Consider the following 15,484-nt stretch of genomic DNA (forward strand, 5'->3'; position numbering starts at 1 on the left):
TATGCTCTTATCTCAAAATACCACCAAAGATTGTCTATGTATAGATTGTACGTAAAGATTGTCTGCTGTTTTCATACCTGCCTATTTGACCCCAAATATTGCTTGAATGTTAAATTTTAATTACCAAGTATTGACATGCACCCCCATTTTGAAAAGTAATGAGTAAACCCTCCCTTTTCTTGAGGTTTTGTTCGATCTCAGTCCTGCTGTTATTCAAAGTACTGCTCATTTCATATAGCTAATTATTTGCCTGGCTTTATTTGAAACACCAAAGACAATTTTTGTTATGTTTCAATAATTTTTAAAACAAGAAACGTCAACTCTATGATTGCATATACTTAAAATCTATTTTCTTCTATCACTCTTTAGAACAAGAACAACAAGTTAGAATCATTTTTTTTAAATATAATATAAGAGTGCTACGTATCAACGCGTTAAACTAAAGTGCTTCGAATGACTCGTAAATAGATAACTTGTTTTCTATACAAAACTCTCTAAAGGCAAGCTACGAATTTTATACAGCTAGACTAAGTTTTTAATTTTTGAAAACAAGATTGTTCTTAAATCTCTCACAGATGCCTTGAAATCTTTCATAACAGTATAGATTTTAAATAGCTGCTTCGAGTCAAGTTGTTTTTAGCCTGAAGCTGCAAAATAATTTTATAGGATAATTGAATTATGTCAAGTAGTATCATTAAAGTCCATGTGCTTCACACAACTGCTGTAGCCTTCCGCAATTTAAATTTCATCAAGCAACACCAAAGGCATTCCAAATAATGCTGCAGAAATTTTTTTAACAAGTAGTTGTCCGTTTCTAGCTGGTTGACTCGATATTAGCGCAGTCTGGATTAAAAGGTCGTTAAGCGGTTGAATTTTTGCAGCTGCCCTGCCCTCGTGAAAAACACGTTTTATTCAAAACAACAGCTCCAGCAATCATCAGAATTTGTGTTTTGTGACTCAAGGCTAAGTCTTTTGAAAACGACTGCTTACATTCTCAATAGACATTTCATTTTATCTCAAATTAAAACATAGTAACTACAACAATATACTGTACATTGTTTTCTGATTGTTTTGATTTCGTAGGTTTAATTTTATAATTTGCAGCTGTACGTAGGATAAAGATGGCGTTTATCTGAAGTCATTGGAAAGTTGATCATAAAATAGGATAACCATCGACGTTGCTAAAACGAGGAACAAGCGGAACAACCTAGTAACAAGCGGAACAACCCAGTAACAACCCAGGAACAAGCGGAACAACCCAGTAACAACCCAGGAACAAGCAGAACAACCCAGTAACAAGCGGAAATGTGAAGTTATTGTTTTGTAAATAACACATGGAGGCGTTTATAAGCCAACTCTCTCAAGTTCGTGTGGGCTAGCATGTGCACTATCAAGAGGCCGTCAAACACTTCCGTTATGTAGTTTTTGGCAGTTCGCGGCCATTTTCCCTCCTTTTCACACAACCGTACATAGTTTGATGGATCAGAAAACCTGTCGTTGTGGTTTTTCACTCGAATCAAACACCGACATAGCAAGGCAAGGGCTGGTACACAAAAAGCCCAAATTGAGGGGTCGAAAATTGAGGTGGGGGATAATATTTAGAATATATTAATGGCAACCGAAGGGGCAAAAGGACCGGGGGGTGTGGGGGTGTCACACCTCCCCGATAGTATCTCAATGAGAAATTTCAGGTAAAATCTCAATAAACTAACAACAAATGTTGCCAAGTTTGTACGAGAAATAATCAGACAAGGCAAAAAATTGGAAATTCTCCTGTGAACTGAATCAAAACTCCATTTCTAGGCATAGATTTTTACTCATTACTTTTGATTGTACACTATTAATTGTCGCATTTTTTATGTTGCTACTGTTGTTTAATCTGCTGCAAATTGTTGCTTATTATGTTTGTAAGAAGAAGCACTCGATTAACGTAAATAGCTGATGTAAGAATGGCTCTTCAACTAAGTGTATTTAGATAAATTAATTTTTTTTATGATGATGATGAAAACGCCAAACATTGGTTGCGTGTTTGTCACCTTGCCATCATTAGTTCACGATACTGCGCCATTCAATCGCCTGGGGAGAAAATGACATTGATGGGCCTACGAGAAACTGATGGTTTGCCCAGAAATAATTTTACTGAGGCGGAAAGTTGACTTCTTCTTTAATCCAAATTATAAGTTGTAAGAGAAATTAACAATAAATATTTGAAATTAACAACAATGGAGTAAACAGGTTACTTGCTTTTTTTATTAAAAAGGTATCTAGACCAAGATGGCCTCTAACGTAATTACAACATTAATATAACAAGAAAAGTTAATATAGTTACTGCTACAACAACTTTTCAAACGTTAATATCAACTCAGTTTCATGAAAAATGGGGAAGGGGGTCTAGTGCCAGATTGCCGTATAGAGATGTTTAAATGCAAATCAAATAAAGGCTTACTCTGAAGTTGAAAACTGAAGAGGCCCTCTTCCTCGTTTATTAATTTTTGAAATCTATCTTCATCCCAATAGACGTACTTTTTAAGATTGTTATTAACTCACAAGAAACTCGGAAGAATCTCTACTGAAAATGTAGGTTTATATATATCATTCTATTTTTTTCATTTTTGTGTGACTGTTTTTTGAACATAAAAAAATGCGACAATTAATAGTGTACAATCAAAAGTAATGAGTAAAAATCTATGCCTAGAAATGGAGTTTTGATTCAGTTCACAGGAGAATTTCCAATTTTTTGCCTTGTCTGATTATTTCTCGTACAAACTTGGCAAAATTTGTTGTTAGTTTATTGAGATTTTACCTGAAATTTCTCATTGAGATACTATCGGGGAGGTGTGACACCCCCACACCCCCCGGTCCTTTTGCCCCTTCGGTTGCCATTAATATATTCTAAATATTATCCCCCACCTCAATTTTCGACCCCTCAATTTGGGCTTTTTGTGTACCAGCCCTTGCCTTGCTATGTCGGTGTTTGATTCGAGTGAAAAACCACAACGACGGGTTTTCTGATCCATCAAACTATGTACGGTTGTGTGAAAAGGAGGGAAAATGGCCGCGAACTGCCAAAAATTACATAACGGAAGTGTTTGACGGCCTCTTGATAGTGCACATGCTAGCCCACACGAACTTGAGAGAGTTGGCTTATAAACGCCTCCATGTGTTATTTACAAAACAATAACTTCGCATTTCCGCTTGTTACTGGGTTGTTCTGCTTGTTCCTGGGTTGTTACTGGGTTGTTCCGCTTGTTCCTGGGTTGTTACTGGGTTGTTCCGCTTGTTACTAGGTTGTTCCGCTTGTTCCTCGTTTTAGCAACGTCGGGATAACCATCTACTCTTACAATTAGAACTGCGTCTGTTTATAGTTGTTGAGTTGTAGAGGCGAGTCGGCGGAAAGCATGTTGAGTTTTTAAGAAAAACATCATTTTGCTTCTTGAAGAGGCCAGCAGGGAGCTAGATGCCGTCAGGGAGCTAGATGCCGTCAGGGAGCTAGATGCCATTAGAGAGTTAGATATCAGGAAGGAAAATATTGAGGAAGTTTTGCGATCTTCTAGTTGCAAAATTGTGTCTCTGCAGTAATATACCTTTGCTATGTGAGCAATTTGATCAAAACCAGCTTGTATCGTTTTCCATTTCTTTGAAGACAGTGTCTATGTCAATTTTATTTAATTGGTACCTATAGATAGCAGTCGCAAGCACGATCGTTAGAACTGCTGACAAAATGTTAACATGAATACATGACGTGTGCTGTGATTGGTTAAGAATGAACTACTTGTACCTTAGCTGGATTAAAGACCTTTCAAAACAAGCTTTTTCTATCTTTAACAAAATATGTTACTGCCTCTATGATACTTTTTCACATCTTTGTCTAGTACAAGGATAATTTTCTCATTGGGGAGGGGGGGGGCGGGGGTGGCTGCTTTAGAGAATTGCGCTTTTAATAGCTGCATCATCATCATCATCATCATCATCATTACATTTACATTTAACAACCCTTTTGGGTCATACAAATGTCTGCCCAGTCAACTAAAACATTAAAATTTGCTGAGGTGATTTCAACATAGGTTGTAAAAGGTATCCGAATTTGCCTGCATCACAATACTGTCTGGCAGGCTATTCCATACAGAAACGATTGAATAAAAAAATGAAAACCTAACAGCATCAACCCTTCCGAATTTAGTGACTGAATCACTGTCTGCTCCTTTTCAGGAACATCTAACTGGGGTGAATAAGGTTTCATTCAGCTCAGCTATCATCAACACAAAATCTTAAGTATGCTCAAATATGAGGCACTATGAAGTTCTTTGTAAAAGCCTAAAGCATTTCTCTGGTCAAGTAAAGCCATAAATAATAGAACTTTGGGCAAAATTTTTAAATAAACAAACGTAGACTCTCCTAACTCGGGAAGAGCAAGAGATATGTACCGAAAATACTTTATGCCTTCTCGGAAATGATAGCCTTTATCTGCCGTTTAATCTGCTGGTCTTAAGAAGTTAGAATTACCGGGACGCACTATTTACAATAAAGCATTAAATTCGAAATTGACATTTGAAAAGCACGCACCATTCAATATCGTCCATTCCAATTGATAAACAGTATCAAATTAATTATGTGATAAAAAGAATAATGTGCTTCAGATTTAAAGATCAATTAATATCAATTCGCCCGCACCTCTAATTCACCCCGTCCCATTCCGACTTTGCCCTATCACTGAAAATCTGGCGGGTGGTATTTTGGCTGGGTTGGCTTCGATGGAATAATCGGCAGAGCTCGTTTCTTAGGAGGGACGTCTTTTATAACAAAATACGATGAATCTATGTACTTTTTGGTCCATTTTTCATCTCCATATTCGTCTACTTCGATTGCACTTACTGCCTTAAATCCGGGTACAAATGCGCCAGTGAATTTACTGAAAAAGAAGAAGAAAAAAATTATTTAAGTGAAAGGATTTTCAATAAGCAAAACTAAGTAATAACTAACAAATCGTTTGCTGACAGAAATTAAGCACTTTTCTCGTCATCTATGCCGATTTATGCTAGTAAGTTTATATTTGTACTATTTTCTGAACTAGTAAAATTCTCATGCAAAATTTATAAATAACTCTGGTCAAATTTTTGCTATTTTCTCTCACACGCATTTTTAATTTTTGCAAAATTCGTTAGATTTCCACAGTTTTCTACTCTACTTATTGCTTTATGAACTGGTCTCAATGAAGGACTAGGGCAAATTAAAGAAAACACCCATTAAAAGTTGTGGGGATTCATTAATAAACACTTTTTTTTGTTTTTCTGGAAGTCCCATAGAAATACAGCTCAATTTTTCTTCAGGCTAAAATCCTATTATATTTCCCTACCGAAAACATACCGTCATCGCCAGCTCGTGTCGCAAAACTTCGCAATTTCAGTGTTCTCACTTTGCTTCCTGTAAATTCCTTAAACTCGCACGAAAATTTCTTCAAGCTTTGGAAAAATTCCTTAGATTCTTGAAAACTTGATGAAGACCTATTTGATGACTCATACCCTTCCCTCTCTGTATTTAATTTAATTTTCTGTTTGGTTGGAATTCTACAATTTTCTTTTATCGTAGACGAGCTTAAAAACAAATTATTCCAAGTTTTGGAAATTCCTTGAAATTTCCTTACTAGCTGAAATTCCTCAGAAATTTCTTTAAAAAGTTTAAAAATTCCTTAGTTTGGGGAAATTTCCTTAGAAAGACCACTGGCAATATTGGTGAGCTGTGACCTCGTTTTCATGTTTCACGGGTCTCAGCCACTATACGGATCTTGTAAGTTTTAGTATCGCTTCCGTTTCGTTCCTTTTTCCAATCAAAATGCTATAGAAATCCACTCAAGCTTACTTGTTCAGTTTCATCCTTGCCTTGTAATCTGCCTTCCGACTGATCACGTGGTATGATAGTGACAAAGTACGTGCTCCATTTCATCCACTTCTTCCTAACATGGATGAATTTCAAGATGGTAGCCAATCCATTTTTAATATCAACTATAAATAGCAACCTATTAAACGTGCTATACACGTGTAATGAAAACGAGGCCACTGCATGAGAAGTTAAGGTTGGTTTACGTGCTGACCGTTTGTCGTGAGAAGGATCTTCAAGTATCAGACTGACATTGCTGATAAAATTAATGGAAGCAAGTAGCACTAAAGTATGCGAGCAATGAAAACTTTGAAAGCAAAGAACTTAAAAACTCTGCTACTTGCTAAAACAACTTATGAGATACATGTGACAGCCAAATCTGGCCCACAGAAGTCTTAGATTGTTTCAACTGGTACAAAATACAATCAAAGACGCACAGACAAAAATACTTTATCAGAATTTTTCTTTTTGTGTGAGCACACTTTGTAAGAGCACCAAGGCCTCATTTCCAAAAAATAACACGTACGAGCATGCGCAGCCTCGGCTGAAAATTATCAGAAATTACTTTTTTGAAAACTCACTCCCAACTTAAAGTATGTAGTTAAAAATTTGAATTTAAGAACACTCGAGTCCCAAATTATTCATAAAAATAAGTACATCTAGCCTCGGCAAAGACTTTTTGGTTCATTTGAAAAGAAGTAAAATAAAAAGAAGAATCTTAGATTGAATGAAAAACCCGATTGTATTCGTTACACCGTTTCTATAAAAGCTGCAAATGTCATAATCTTATTCTACATTTTGAAAGATGCTCGGGATTTCCTGTTTTCATGTAATTGCAACTTTGTTCAAAAGATGTGCTTTGGTTAACAAAGATATTTGAAATGATCAAGTAAGTTATTTTACCTCCGATAAACTTTCCAAGAATAAAGAGAAATCAAGAAAAGCAAGATTATCCCAGCTGCGCAACCAATAAGTGAGAATATGAGAACCTCTTTGCTAAGCTTGCCAGATTTCATTTTCCCCAGGTGTGGACTTTTTGAAACTAAAAAGCAATGGAAAATATATATGTGAATTTAATGCAAGATTTATTAAAGCGCAGGTGATGAATAAAGGAGCAAACAGTCAATTTAGATTTGACATCTCTATCAAAGTTGAAAGAAGCTCCTTTCTTGTGGGCAACTCCAGCATTTACTATGCGGGTTTTTTACGTGTTCACCATAACATCCCATCGCTCCTCTGAATGCTATGGGAAACCAAAACCTTTGAAATCAGCAAAATTGCGAGTTTGAATGACCGGAGGCTAGCAATAATATAAAAGTTATTTCACAATTCCAGATGTTGATTCTCTAGGAAGATACATTGCCTTAATCGAAAACAACAGTCATGTCTAACCACATGGCCTTTTGCTATCCGACAATGCGTTAACTTCCCACAAAAAATCAATTTTTCAGCGCCAAAACCATAAATGTCCCTATCAAGTTGGTTGTTTTATCAGTTGCAACCAATGTTGATCTAATCATTTATTGATAACATTACCTTATAAAGAAGGGTCTTTTGACATGTGTCAAAATGTCATAATCAAATATTTTGCGTAAAAATCTCTGCTTCATTTTTTAAACGAGGCTTCGCGTGAAACGAGGTAGATAGTCGAGCGAGATCAGCCGTACTCGAAATGAGGTCATCAGAAGCAAATATTTTACCTATCGAATTAGCTGATGCTTTTTCATCATTGATTGTGTCGTTCTCCCCTTCTATCTCCGTAGAAACTTTATTTTTCAAAAGAGGAAAGCTATTGCTTGAATTATTCGTCATCTGGCTATCGTCTGCTCTTTTTTGCATTGCGTCTATTATTTGTTTATCTCCGTTTGTGAGATTTTTATGAAAAAAGTGAGACATAATTGCACGAGTTGCAAGGCTTTCGATAAAGTCGCTCGACTTGCTTGCTTCTGGCAGAATTTTTGTGCCATTTTCTTGACCATGACTGTTTTCGATTTTTGGCAGGACAGAATCAACATCTAGAACAGGAAGAAGTAGGACTAATAAACACGCGTGCTCTTTTCGACGATCTTAAACAAATCTTTTAAATAGAGCTTTGCCGACAGTCCTCCAGTATAAATACTTTTGGTTAAACATCTAACAAATACATCGATTATTGTAACAAAACAATTGATGACAAATCAAGTTTATCGTGATCAGCGAAGTTTTGCATTGATGGTCCCCTCCCTGTTTGTCTAGCGTGTGAATCAGTGATGATTTATCAACGCTAGAGTTAAAAATTGCTTCAAATGTATAGGGAAGATTTCAAATTTCGATTGATTAACGTTCCGAAAAAATACGGTAGACAAATATTTTGCTAGGGATATTTGAACGCTTGCGGACAGTCTCTTTAAAGGCATTTACCCTTTATTGAACAATAAACAATTTTCAAATACTACAGACTATGATATAGTAAACTTTCTAGATATAGAGACTCGTGAATGGAACTTTGCTTGTTTAGAAAGAAAGAAAGCTTACCGCAAAATCCGCATGTTGCTGGACAAAGGCGTTCCATGTCTTGCTGATAAAACTGACAGTAGCCTTGCTGAGCTTTGAGATCTTTGCAATCTGGTCTAATATCTTTGCATTGACCTTTGAATACGTCTGCATAAATGTAAGGATATTTTAACTTAATCGATTTAAGTTGGATCTAAATTTGCACAATATTTGCAATAATAATCTATTAGAAAGTGATTTACTACGAGCCTTAGCACCATCACCATCATGCAATATGTTTATCGTCTTTTGTATCATAATACTACATTCATTCATTTTCCAATATGGCTAATTAAAGTGCCTTAAACAGATGAAACTTTGAACTAAAGTTAAAATGAATTCTGTCTTTGGAATTGCTAACTGGATGATGTCGGTAATTTAAATGATGATTGATGATTGATGGTGGTGAAGAATGATTAGATGATTCCTTAAGAAATGAACATAGCCTATTAATGATTGATGGTGGTGATAAGGATGATTAGATGATTCCTCAAGTAGATGATGATAGACTATTGATGATTGATGGTGGTGACAAGGATGATTGGATGATTCCTTAGGTAGATGAATATAGCCTATTAATGATTGATGGTGGTGATAAGGATGATTAGATGATTCCTCAAGTAGATGATGATAGACTATTGATGATTGATGGTGGTGACAAGGATGATTGGATGATTCCTTAGGTAGATGAATATAGCCTATTAATGATTGATGGTGGTGATAAGGATGATTAGATGATTCCTCAAGTAGATGATGATAGACTATTGATGATTGATGGTGGTGACAAGGATGATTGGATGATTCCTTAGGTAGATGAATATAGCCTATTAATGATTGATGGTAGTGACAAGGATGATCAGATGATTCCTCAAATAGATGATGATAGACTATTGTTGATTGATGGTGGTGACAAGGATGATTAGATGATTCCTTGAGTAAACGAACATAGCCTATTAATGATTGATAGTGGCGAGGAGAATGATTAGATGATTCCTTAGGTAGATGATAATAGACTATTGATGATTGATGGTGGTGACAAGGATGATTAGATGATTGTATTTGTAGATGAATATAAACAATTTGATCACTAGAACGTACGTGATTCGCATTTCTCTGACATTAACTGGTCTGGACATAAGCACTTATTACTTCTGAAGAAGGCATTGCATCTCTCAGGTGCTCTGAATTTGTAGCATGCATTGGCAACACATTTGTTTCCTATTTAGAAATAATCCAATTAAATCGAGCATCAGGAAACATAATTTTCGAAGAAGTCAATTATTGTTACATAAAAGACAGCAGATAAAAATACAAAAAACTTGGTCGAGCCGTAAAATCCTATGGCTTCCGACATTATCCCTACCGATAATGTCGATCGATGCCATTATGTTGGCAAATCTTCGTAGGGATATTCAATTCAGCATCTTTGAAAAATTCTATCTAAATATTAGATACAGTGAAAATCTGTCTTGTCTTTCTGGGATGGAGAAGAATTACCAAATGTTATCTAGAGATGTCTATTTTGCATATTTTTGCAAAGATAAACTATGGAACACATCTGTGATGACTAGAATAGCTGGCCACAAGCACATTTAAAATTGCTTGGTACTTATACCTTATATGCTCACAAAATTGATAACGCAAGAGGCGTCATTATAAGACAGATGGCTGTAAAATTTGATTAAACTGCAATCGTTTATACGCTCTCAACGGCTTGTTAGAGTCGCTGTATATGACAGGGTTCTAGTCCAAAAGGACTACGATCATTGTGACTCACAATCGGGAGTTAGAGCACCCTTAGTGAACTTAAAAATATGAACACGGTAATTGCCACTAGTGAAAATGGCTGTGTTTTCTCTCCGAGTGTGAGTTGCATCATTACAAAAAGTTTAGGGCACTGGAAAATAGTTTTTTTCTACCTGGCTATCGATTTCGACTTATTTCGACGACATAATATGAGGTTACATTCCTCCAGTAATGAGGTTCATACATTTTTTATAAATCCTTAAAAACCAGCTGCAAGATGTTTACATAACATTTTAATGAGGTAAATTGAAAAAGGTCTTTTAAATTTATTTCAAATCAAAATGTTAATTTATTTCAAATAATTTCATTTTACTTTAAGCCATTAACTTCATCTGAGCACCTGTCCACCTTAGATTCTTCTCTACTATTCTCCGATGATGTGATTCGATTTGACAACCTTGAAATAAAAGTATTTGTAGCCTTCCGAAAAATAAATGCAAGCAGCTCTTGCTTCGGCCTTGTAAAAGTTGAAGCTTTAACAAAAGTCAATGGGAAATTTGAACCATTTTACAGAGACAAGGAGCCAGGGGCCACGAAGAACACCATACCCCAAAAGGCCTGATCATAGCTATCGCCATTTTTGCCAAACTTTCTTGACGACCGCACCCCGGCATGCCCACTACGCCTCTGCCCTTTTTTAAACTCTTTACATATAATTTATAAGTATTCGATTAATAGATCTAGCTACCTGAAAACTCTTTGCAACATTTTAACGAGTAAGCATTTTTGGCGATTGTTTCTTTGTAGGCCAAGAAAATCCCCCTTGCATCTAGGGGGTAATCCCACGCCGAGATATGGCCAATGTTAAATCGCACTTGACTATGTCCACTTTCCGAAGAATCTTTGCCCCCAATGAAAATGCCATTGTCCTCATAGGTGCTATGCAATGCATACTTTCTTTCGGTAGCTCCTGCATCCTGAAGAACGAATCGCCCATTGACGAAAACACGTAGTCCAAATCTTTGACTCCATGTGAATGCCAAATGGAACCACTGTCGCATGAAGGGAACTTTATGCAGAACAGCAGACCACTTGTTCTGCACTGTTGCCAAAGAAATTCGAAACTGCGAAGAGTTTGCATCGTGAAAGATGATAAAGCCTGACCCACGAGGTTCATCTGAAAAGAATCATCTTTGGTTAAAAATACAAATTAAGTATCACGCATTTTAGAAGAAATCCGTAAATTGTGTTTTAGCCACATATTCATGGCTTATCTCTGCTTCTCTCAGTAATCTTGCAACCCTTAATAGTGTTTTACAACTGTTCGGCTTTTGCTGAGAGAAGTGCTTAGTATTGTTGGTCTGAGAGGGTAGTCCCATAAAAACCTTTGTGAAAACAGCGACTACCTGCTCATAATATTCGACTGTCTTTATCAACAGCAACTATTCTTAATTAACAAAGCCATTGATTTGGGAACATTGAAGTGTTACTTAATTGGTTCATCGAGCTTAAAACACTTCAATATCAAAAATACAAGATTTGTGCATAAGTGTCTAGCACAAGATTCGATTAAGATTACCTTAGAAGTTTTTCAGAGCAAAATCTTACTTACTGAACAGAAGATTAACACGCCCAAATCTTCGTTAATTTCAATTTCGTGAATGTTATTTAAATGAACTTGAAATGAAGTGTCTAACAAAAGAATTTAACATACTTTCAGATGGCTAACAAGGCTATCAAAATCTCAGTAAATCCAGCTTTGAAGCAATACACACGTTTTACATTCTTTTTTGGTTGTCAAGAGAAGATTTATGTTAAATTATGCAGAAGTAATGTCGCTTTTATCTTTAGGCTAGATTTGGTTTCCATTGAGTAAATCGTACAGGTTTAGTTAATGCAAAGATTGGAGGACCACAAGGCAATAAAAAATTCCCGATACAAAGTCATGAAGATCTTAACAATAAAATGGGGAAGTAAGAAGAAGAAATGACCTTCATCATATCATCGTGGTGTAAGGTTTTCTAAATGATGAATTTGTTACACTTAATGTTAGTTTGTTAGTTTTCTAATGAACAGAATGATAGTTTTCTGATAGATTTCGACATATCCGAGTAACGGGTCCTCTGCTTTTGTAATAACAGCTGCTTTGGCATTTCAATTTGAGAGATAGTAATGACTCTGTTTCGATTCTGACAAAGTATCTAAGAGAAATAGATTTCAAGTTAACGAAAGTAGGAGCCTAAATTGTAATTTACCTCTGTACTGCCCACCAGATATGACATACTTGCCAGAGAACATCTGAAGCCAGAAGGCAACCGTTAAGCCGCTTTGACAAACGTTCGGGTCAGTGATGCATTCTCTTTGGAACCCTTTGATATTGACATAATAATCTTGGCCGTTTAAGGAAAGAACATGTCCAAGTTGAGTGGTCTTTTCCAAATTCAACTCCTTTGGAAAAATCGTTGTTCTGCTTTTTGCAAAGTAATCAACAAATGAGTTTGCATCGATTTTGAAATAATGCGCAGCATTTCTGTACAGCCCATCTGTGGAGATAAACAACATATCTGTAAGATTTTGCCGCTTTTATTAAGTTCATATTTCTGCATTCATTGTAAATAAGCATATTAGCTTTTTGGAGGTACAAAAAAGGGACCACAGAGGCGGCGAAAAGCCCTTGAGGAACAAAATACAAGCCTTGTTGCGGTACGCAGCACACGGAGACTTCAACCTAGAGTACCAGAGAAGGTAGCTAATGGATAGACAAACAAGTCAACGGATAGGCATGAACAGGTTGAGATATTTCAGTTGAAAACATAGCTAGCATATCTAACAGCAGAATGAATCCCCTCTTCAGCCCCTGTGTGTGAATTGCCAACAAAAGCTGGAAACAATTCTTCATGCTGGAAACAAAACAAAAGACACACAACAACAATTAAGTAGACTTTACCTTGTTGATAAGTTATGTAAGTTTTTAGCCTGCCTCGAATAAAGTAACTGCTAGAAATTAAAATGTAAGGGTTTTGATATTCTAAATGATTTGAAAATATGCACTTCATTCTTTTATCAACGGTGGTTTTTAAAATAAACTCAAAGTTTATCAAACGACAGGCTGTAAGCAGCTTCAAATGTGATACTTGTTCTGTCTAGGGAAATTGCCCTCTCCTCATTAAAACAGCTTGCTTCGAATCAATTGGAAAGTCAATCATATAAAATGAAAGTCTGCAAGCGTAATGCTACAAAATTCCCTCGTCATTGTTTTGGATGAACTATTTCCATGATAAAATTACCAGCAAATCACAGACAATCGGAATCTGATGTAATACAATTCTATTTAGTCCTGCCTTTGCAATTCGAGATTCTCATTTGAAAAGTTTTGTTTTGCTCCAGGCTAATCAAGTAATATTTCTTATCAATTATTCAGGACACGAATGAAATCTTCATAAGCTGGATTTTACATCTTATTTCATTTGATTTTATTTGCGGTTTTTGACAGGTAAAATGTAACTTCAAAGCCTAAAGCCTGAAGCCTGAAGCCTGAAATTCAACAAGACTTTATTTTTTTTAGCATTCAAACAGTGATTTCAAGTCAATTTATAAGCGTTTATCTCAAAATATGTTTAAAGGTTATTATCTCGGTTTTAAATCAAAACAATATTTGATAAAACATTCTAAACAGTTCAAGCTCTGAGATTTTCGGGAAGAGGGCAGTAAAAACCATATAATTAAAAGAAACATTAAATCAGTCTTTGTTGATTCGAGAACCAATTTGCCTTCCTTATCTTCAAATCCCTTCTAACCGTAGAAAAAGGAAAAGCTCTACATTTTAAGCAAAAATGTATTAAATAATCGTAATTTATTCACTTTAACTCATTTAACTTACAGTTACAGTAAATATGAGGGTTTGTAACTTTTAGCCATCAATACATTTTCTCATCTCAACAAAAATAACAAAAATTTGCGATACTATTTGATTCTATAATCCGACGATAAAAGTTGATTTATACCTCTGACTGGCGATACATCTGAAATTATAAGTACCAGAAGACTGAGCAAAAAATTGATGCAGACTTGCGATATTAAGGCCATTGAGGATTTCGCCTGCCTTAAGGACTAATCCAAACTTCTACTCGCGTTGACTATGTGACTGTTCTGGCCGTTCATGCCACGGAAAAACATCGTGCTACGCAAATGATTTTTTGATGAATGAAATGTAAGCTGATTAATAATTTAAATATCAGTTGTTATACAGCTGCGCTCTCTCAGAAGCCACTATTCAACATTTTTGTTGACCACATTGTCTTATCCACTCTATCTTTCAACTCTTGTTCAAAAGTAGTACTCTGTGTAAAACTAGGTCAAGATTATCCAGCAGTGTTGAACCATACTTTCATCACTTTGGCTCACTAAAGCCCTCATGAATTTAAGGACAAGATTAATCAATCTATCTTCAAAGCTAGGCGGAATTACTGCCTTCAGGATATTTTCCTGCTCTTTTATCCACAAAACCTACTATCTCGACAAAATGTGTCTTTGAATGTGGGGGTGTTTGGCTGTTTCTAGAGATGCGATCTTGAAATAAATGAACCTAACTTTATCATAAGTAAAAACTTCTCCTTGACTTCTGCTACCGTACAGTACTTGAAATTCTTGGCACAATTATCATCAAAAGGATTTTTGGACAATGTTATGAGGTGAACTTGATAGGGGAGGGTGAGATTTCTTTTGCCGATTATTTTCTAATTTATTGTTCAGAAATTTGAAGGCAATATCCCACCGTGATGTAGAAAAAATCTTAAGGCAAAGGCTAAGTGATGTAATGCAGATCTTAAAGAGTGCTTAGCAATGTCACTCTCTTCTGTGGAGCTTTTGGTACAGTATCTGCAGCATAAAGCAAGATCATTGAAAAGGGATTTTTCACGAATCAAGCAAAGAAAAATTGCAAGGTTTTGTGGAACAGCAGTTAAAAACCCCATATTACCCATAACGCAACCCAACAGGGCAATTTCTAATGCATAAGGTATCTTTTTCCTGATTGGATAGTAGAGCATCAACGTGCTTTACGACGAGTTTGAATAATCATAGATGAATGAAAATAAGCAATGTATTTGAATTTGTGACGTGAAGCAAAATAGAAATATGGATAAACCGTAAGTATTTTATACTTGGTTATAATGTATCTCAAAGTCCAGAAGAATTGGATGTCGCACGGCCAACGACATAGGAAGGTACTGGGGCACAAATGAATTTTGTTTACCACACCCAGCTCAAGCCTTGTTTCTACTGTATTTACGGAAGGTAACCAAAGTTTAGCTGTTGGATAAAGTAAATAACT

General features: G+C 35.9%; 1 protein-coding gene across 4 annotated transcripts in view; it reads right to left on the reverse strand.

The window, feature by feature from the left end:
• Window positions 1-948: 948 nt before the first annotated feature.
• LOC135682410 (uncharacterized) overlaps window positions 949-15,484 on the reverse strand; it is a 31,205-nt gene continuing 16,669 nt past the window's right edge. For 2 of the 4 annotated variants that reach the window (XM_065197291.2, XM_065197289.2), the window contains exons 11-17: window positions 12,408-12,695; window positions 10,901-11,329; window positions 9,505-9,624; window positions 8,389-8,514; window positions 7,575-7,889; window positions 6,778-6,916; window positions 949-4,909 (exon numbers count right to left, since the gene is read on the reverse strand). In XM_065197291.2, coding sequence (XP_065053363.2) covers window positions 4,708-4,909; window positions 6,778-6,916; window positions 7,575-7,889; window positions 8,389-8,514; window positions 9,505-9,624; window positions 10,901-11,329; window positions 12,408-12,695 — 1,619 coding nt within the window. In that variant the 3' untranslated portion in view covers window positions 949-4,707. Of the gene's footprint in view, window positions 4,910-5,856; window positions 5,951-6,777; window positions 6,917-7,574; window positions 7,890-8,388; window positions 8,515-9,504; window positions 9,625-10,900; window positions 11,330-12,407; window positions 12,696-15,484 lie in introns of all 4 variants that reach the window. The other 2 variants (XM_065197290.2, XM_065197292.2) reach the window with 2 other exon arrangements.

This window comes from Rhopilema esculentum, chromosome 16 (assembly GCF_057945365.1).
Source record: "Rhopilema esculentum isolate cy_ngs chromosome 16, ASM5794536v1, whole genome shotgun sequence".
NCBI classification, from domain to species: domain Eukaryota; kingdom Metazoa; phylum Cnidaria; class Scyphozoa; order Rhizostomeae; family Rhizostomatidae; genus Rhopilema; species Rhopilema esculentum.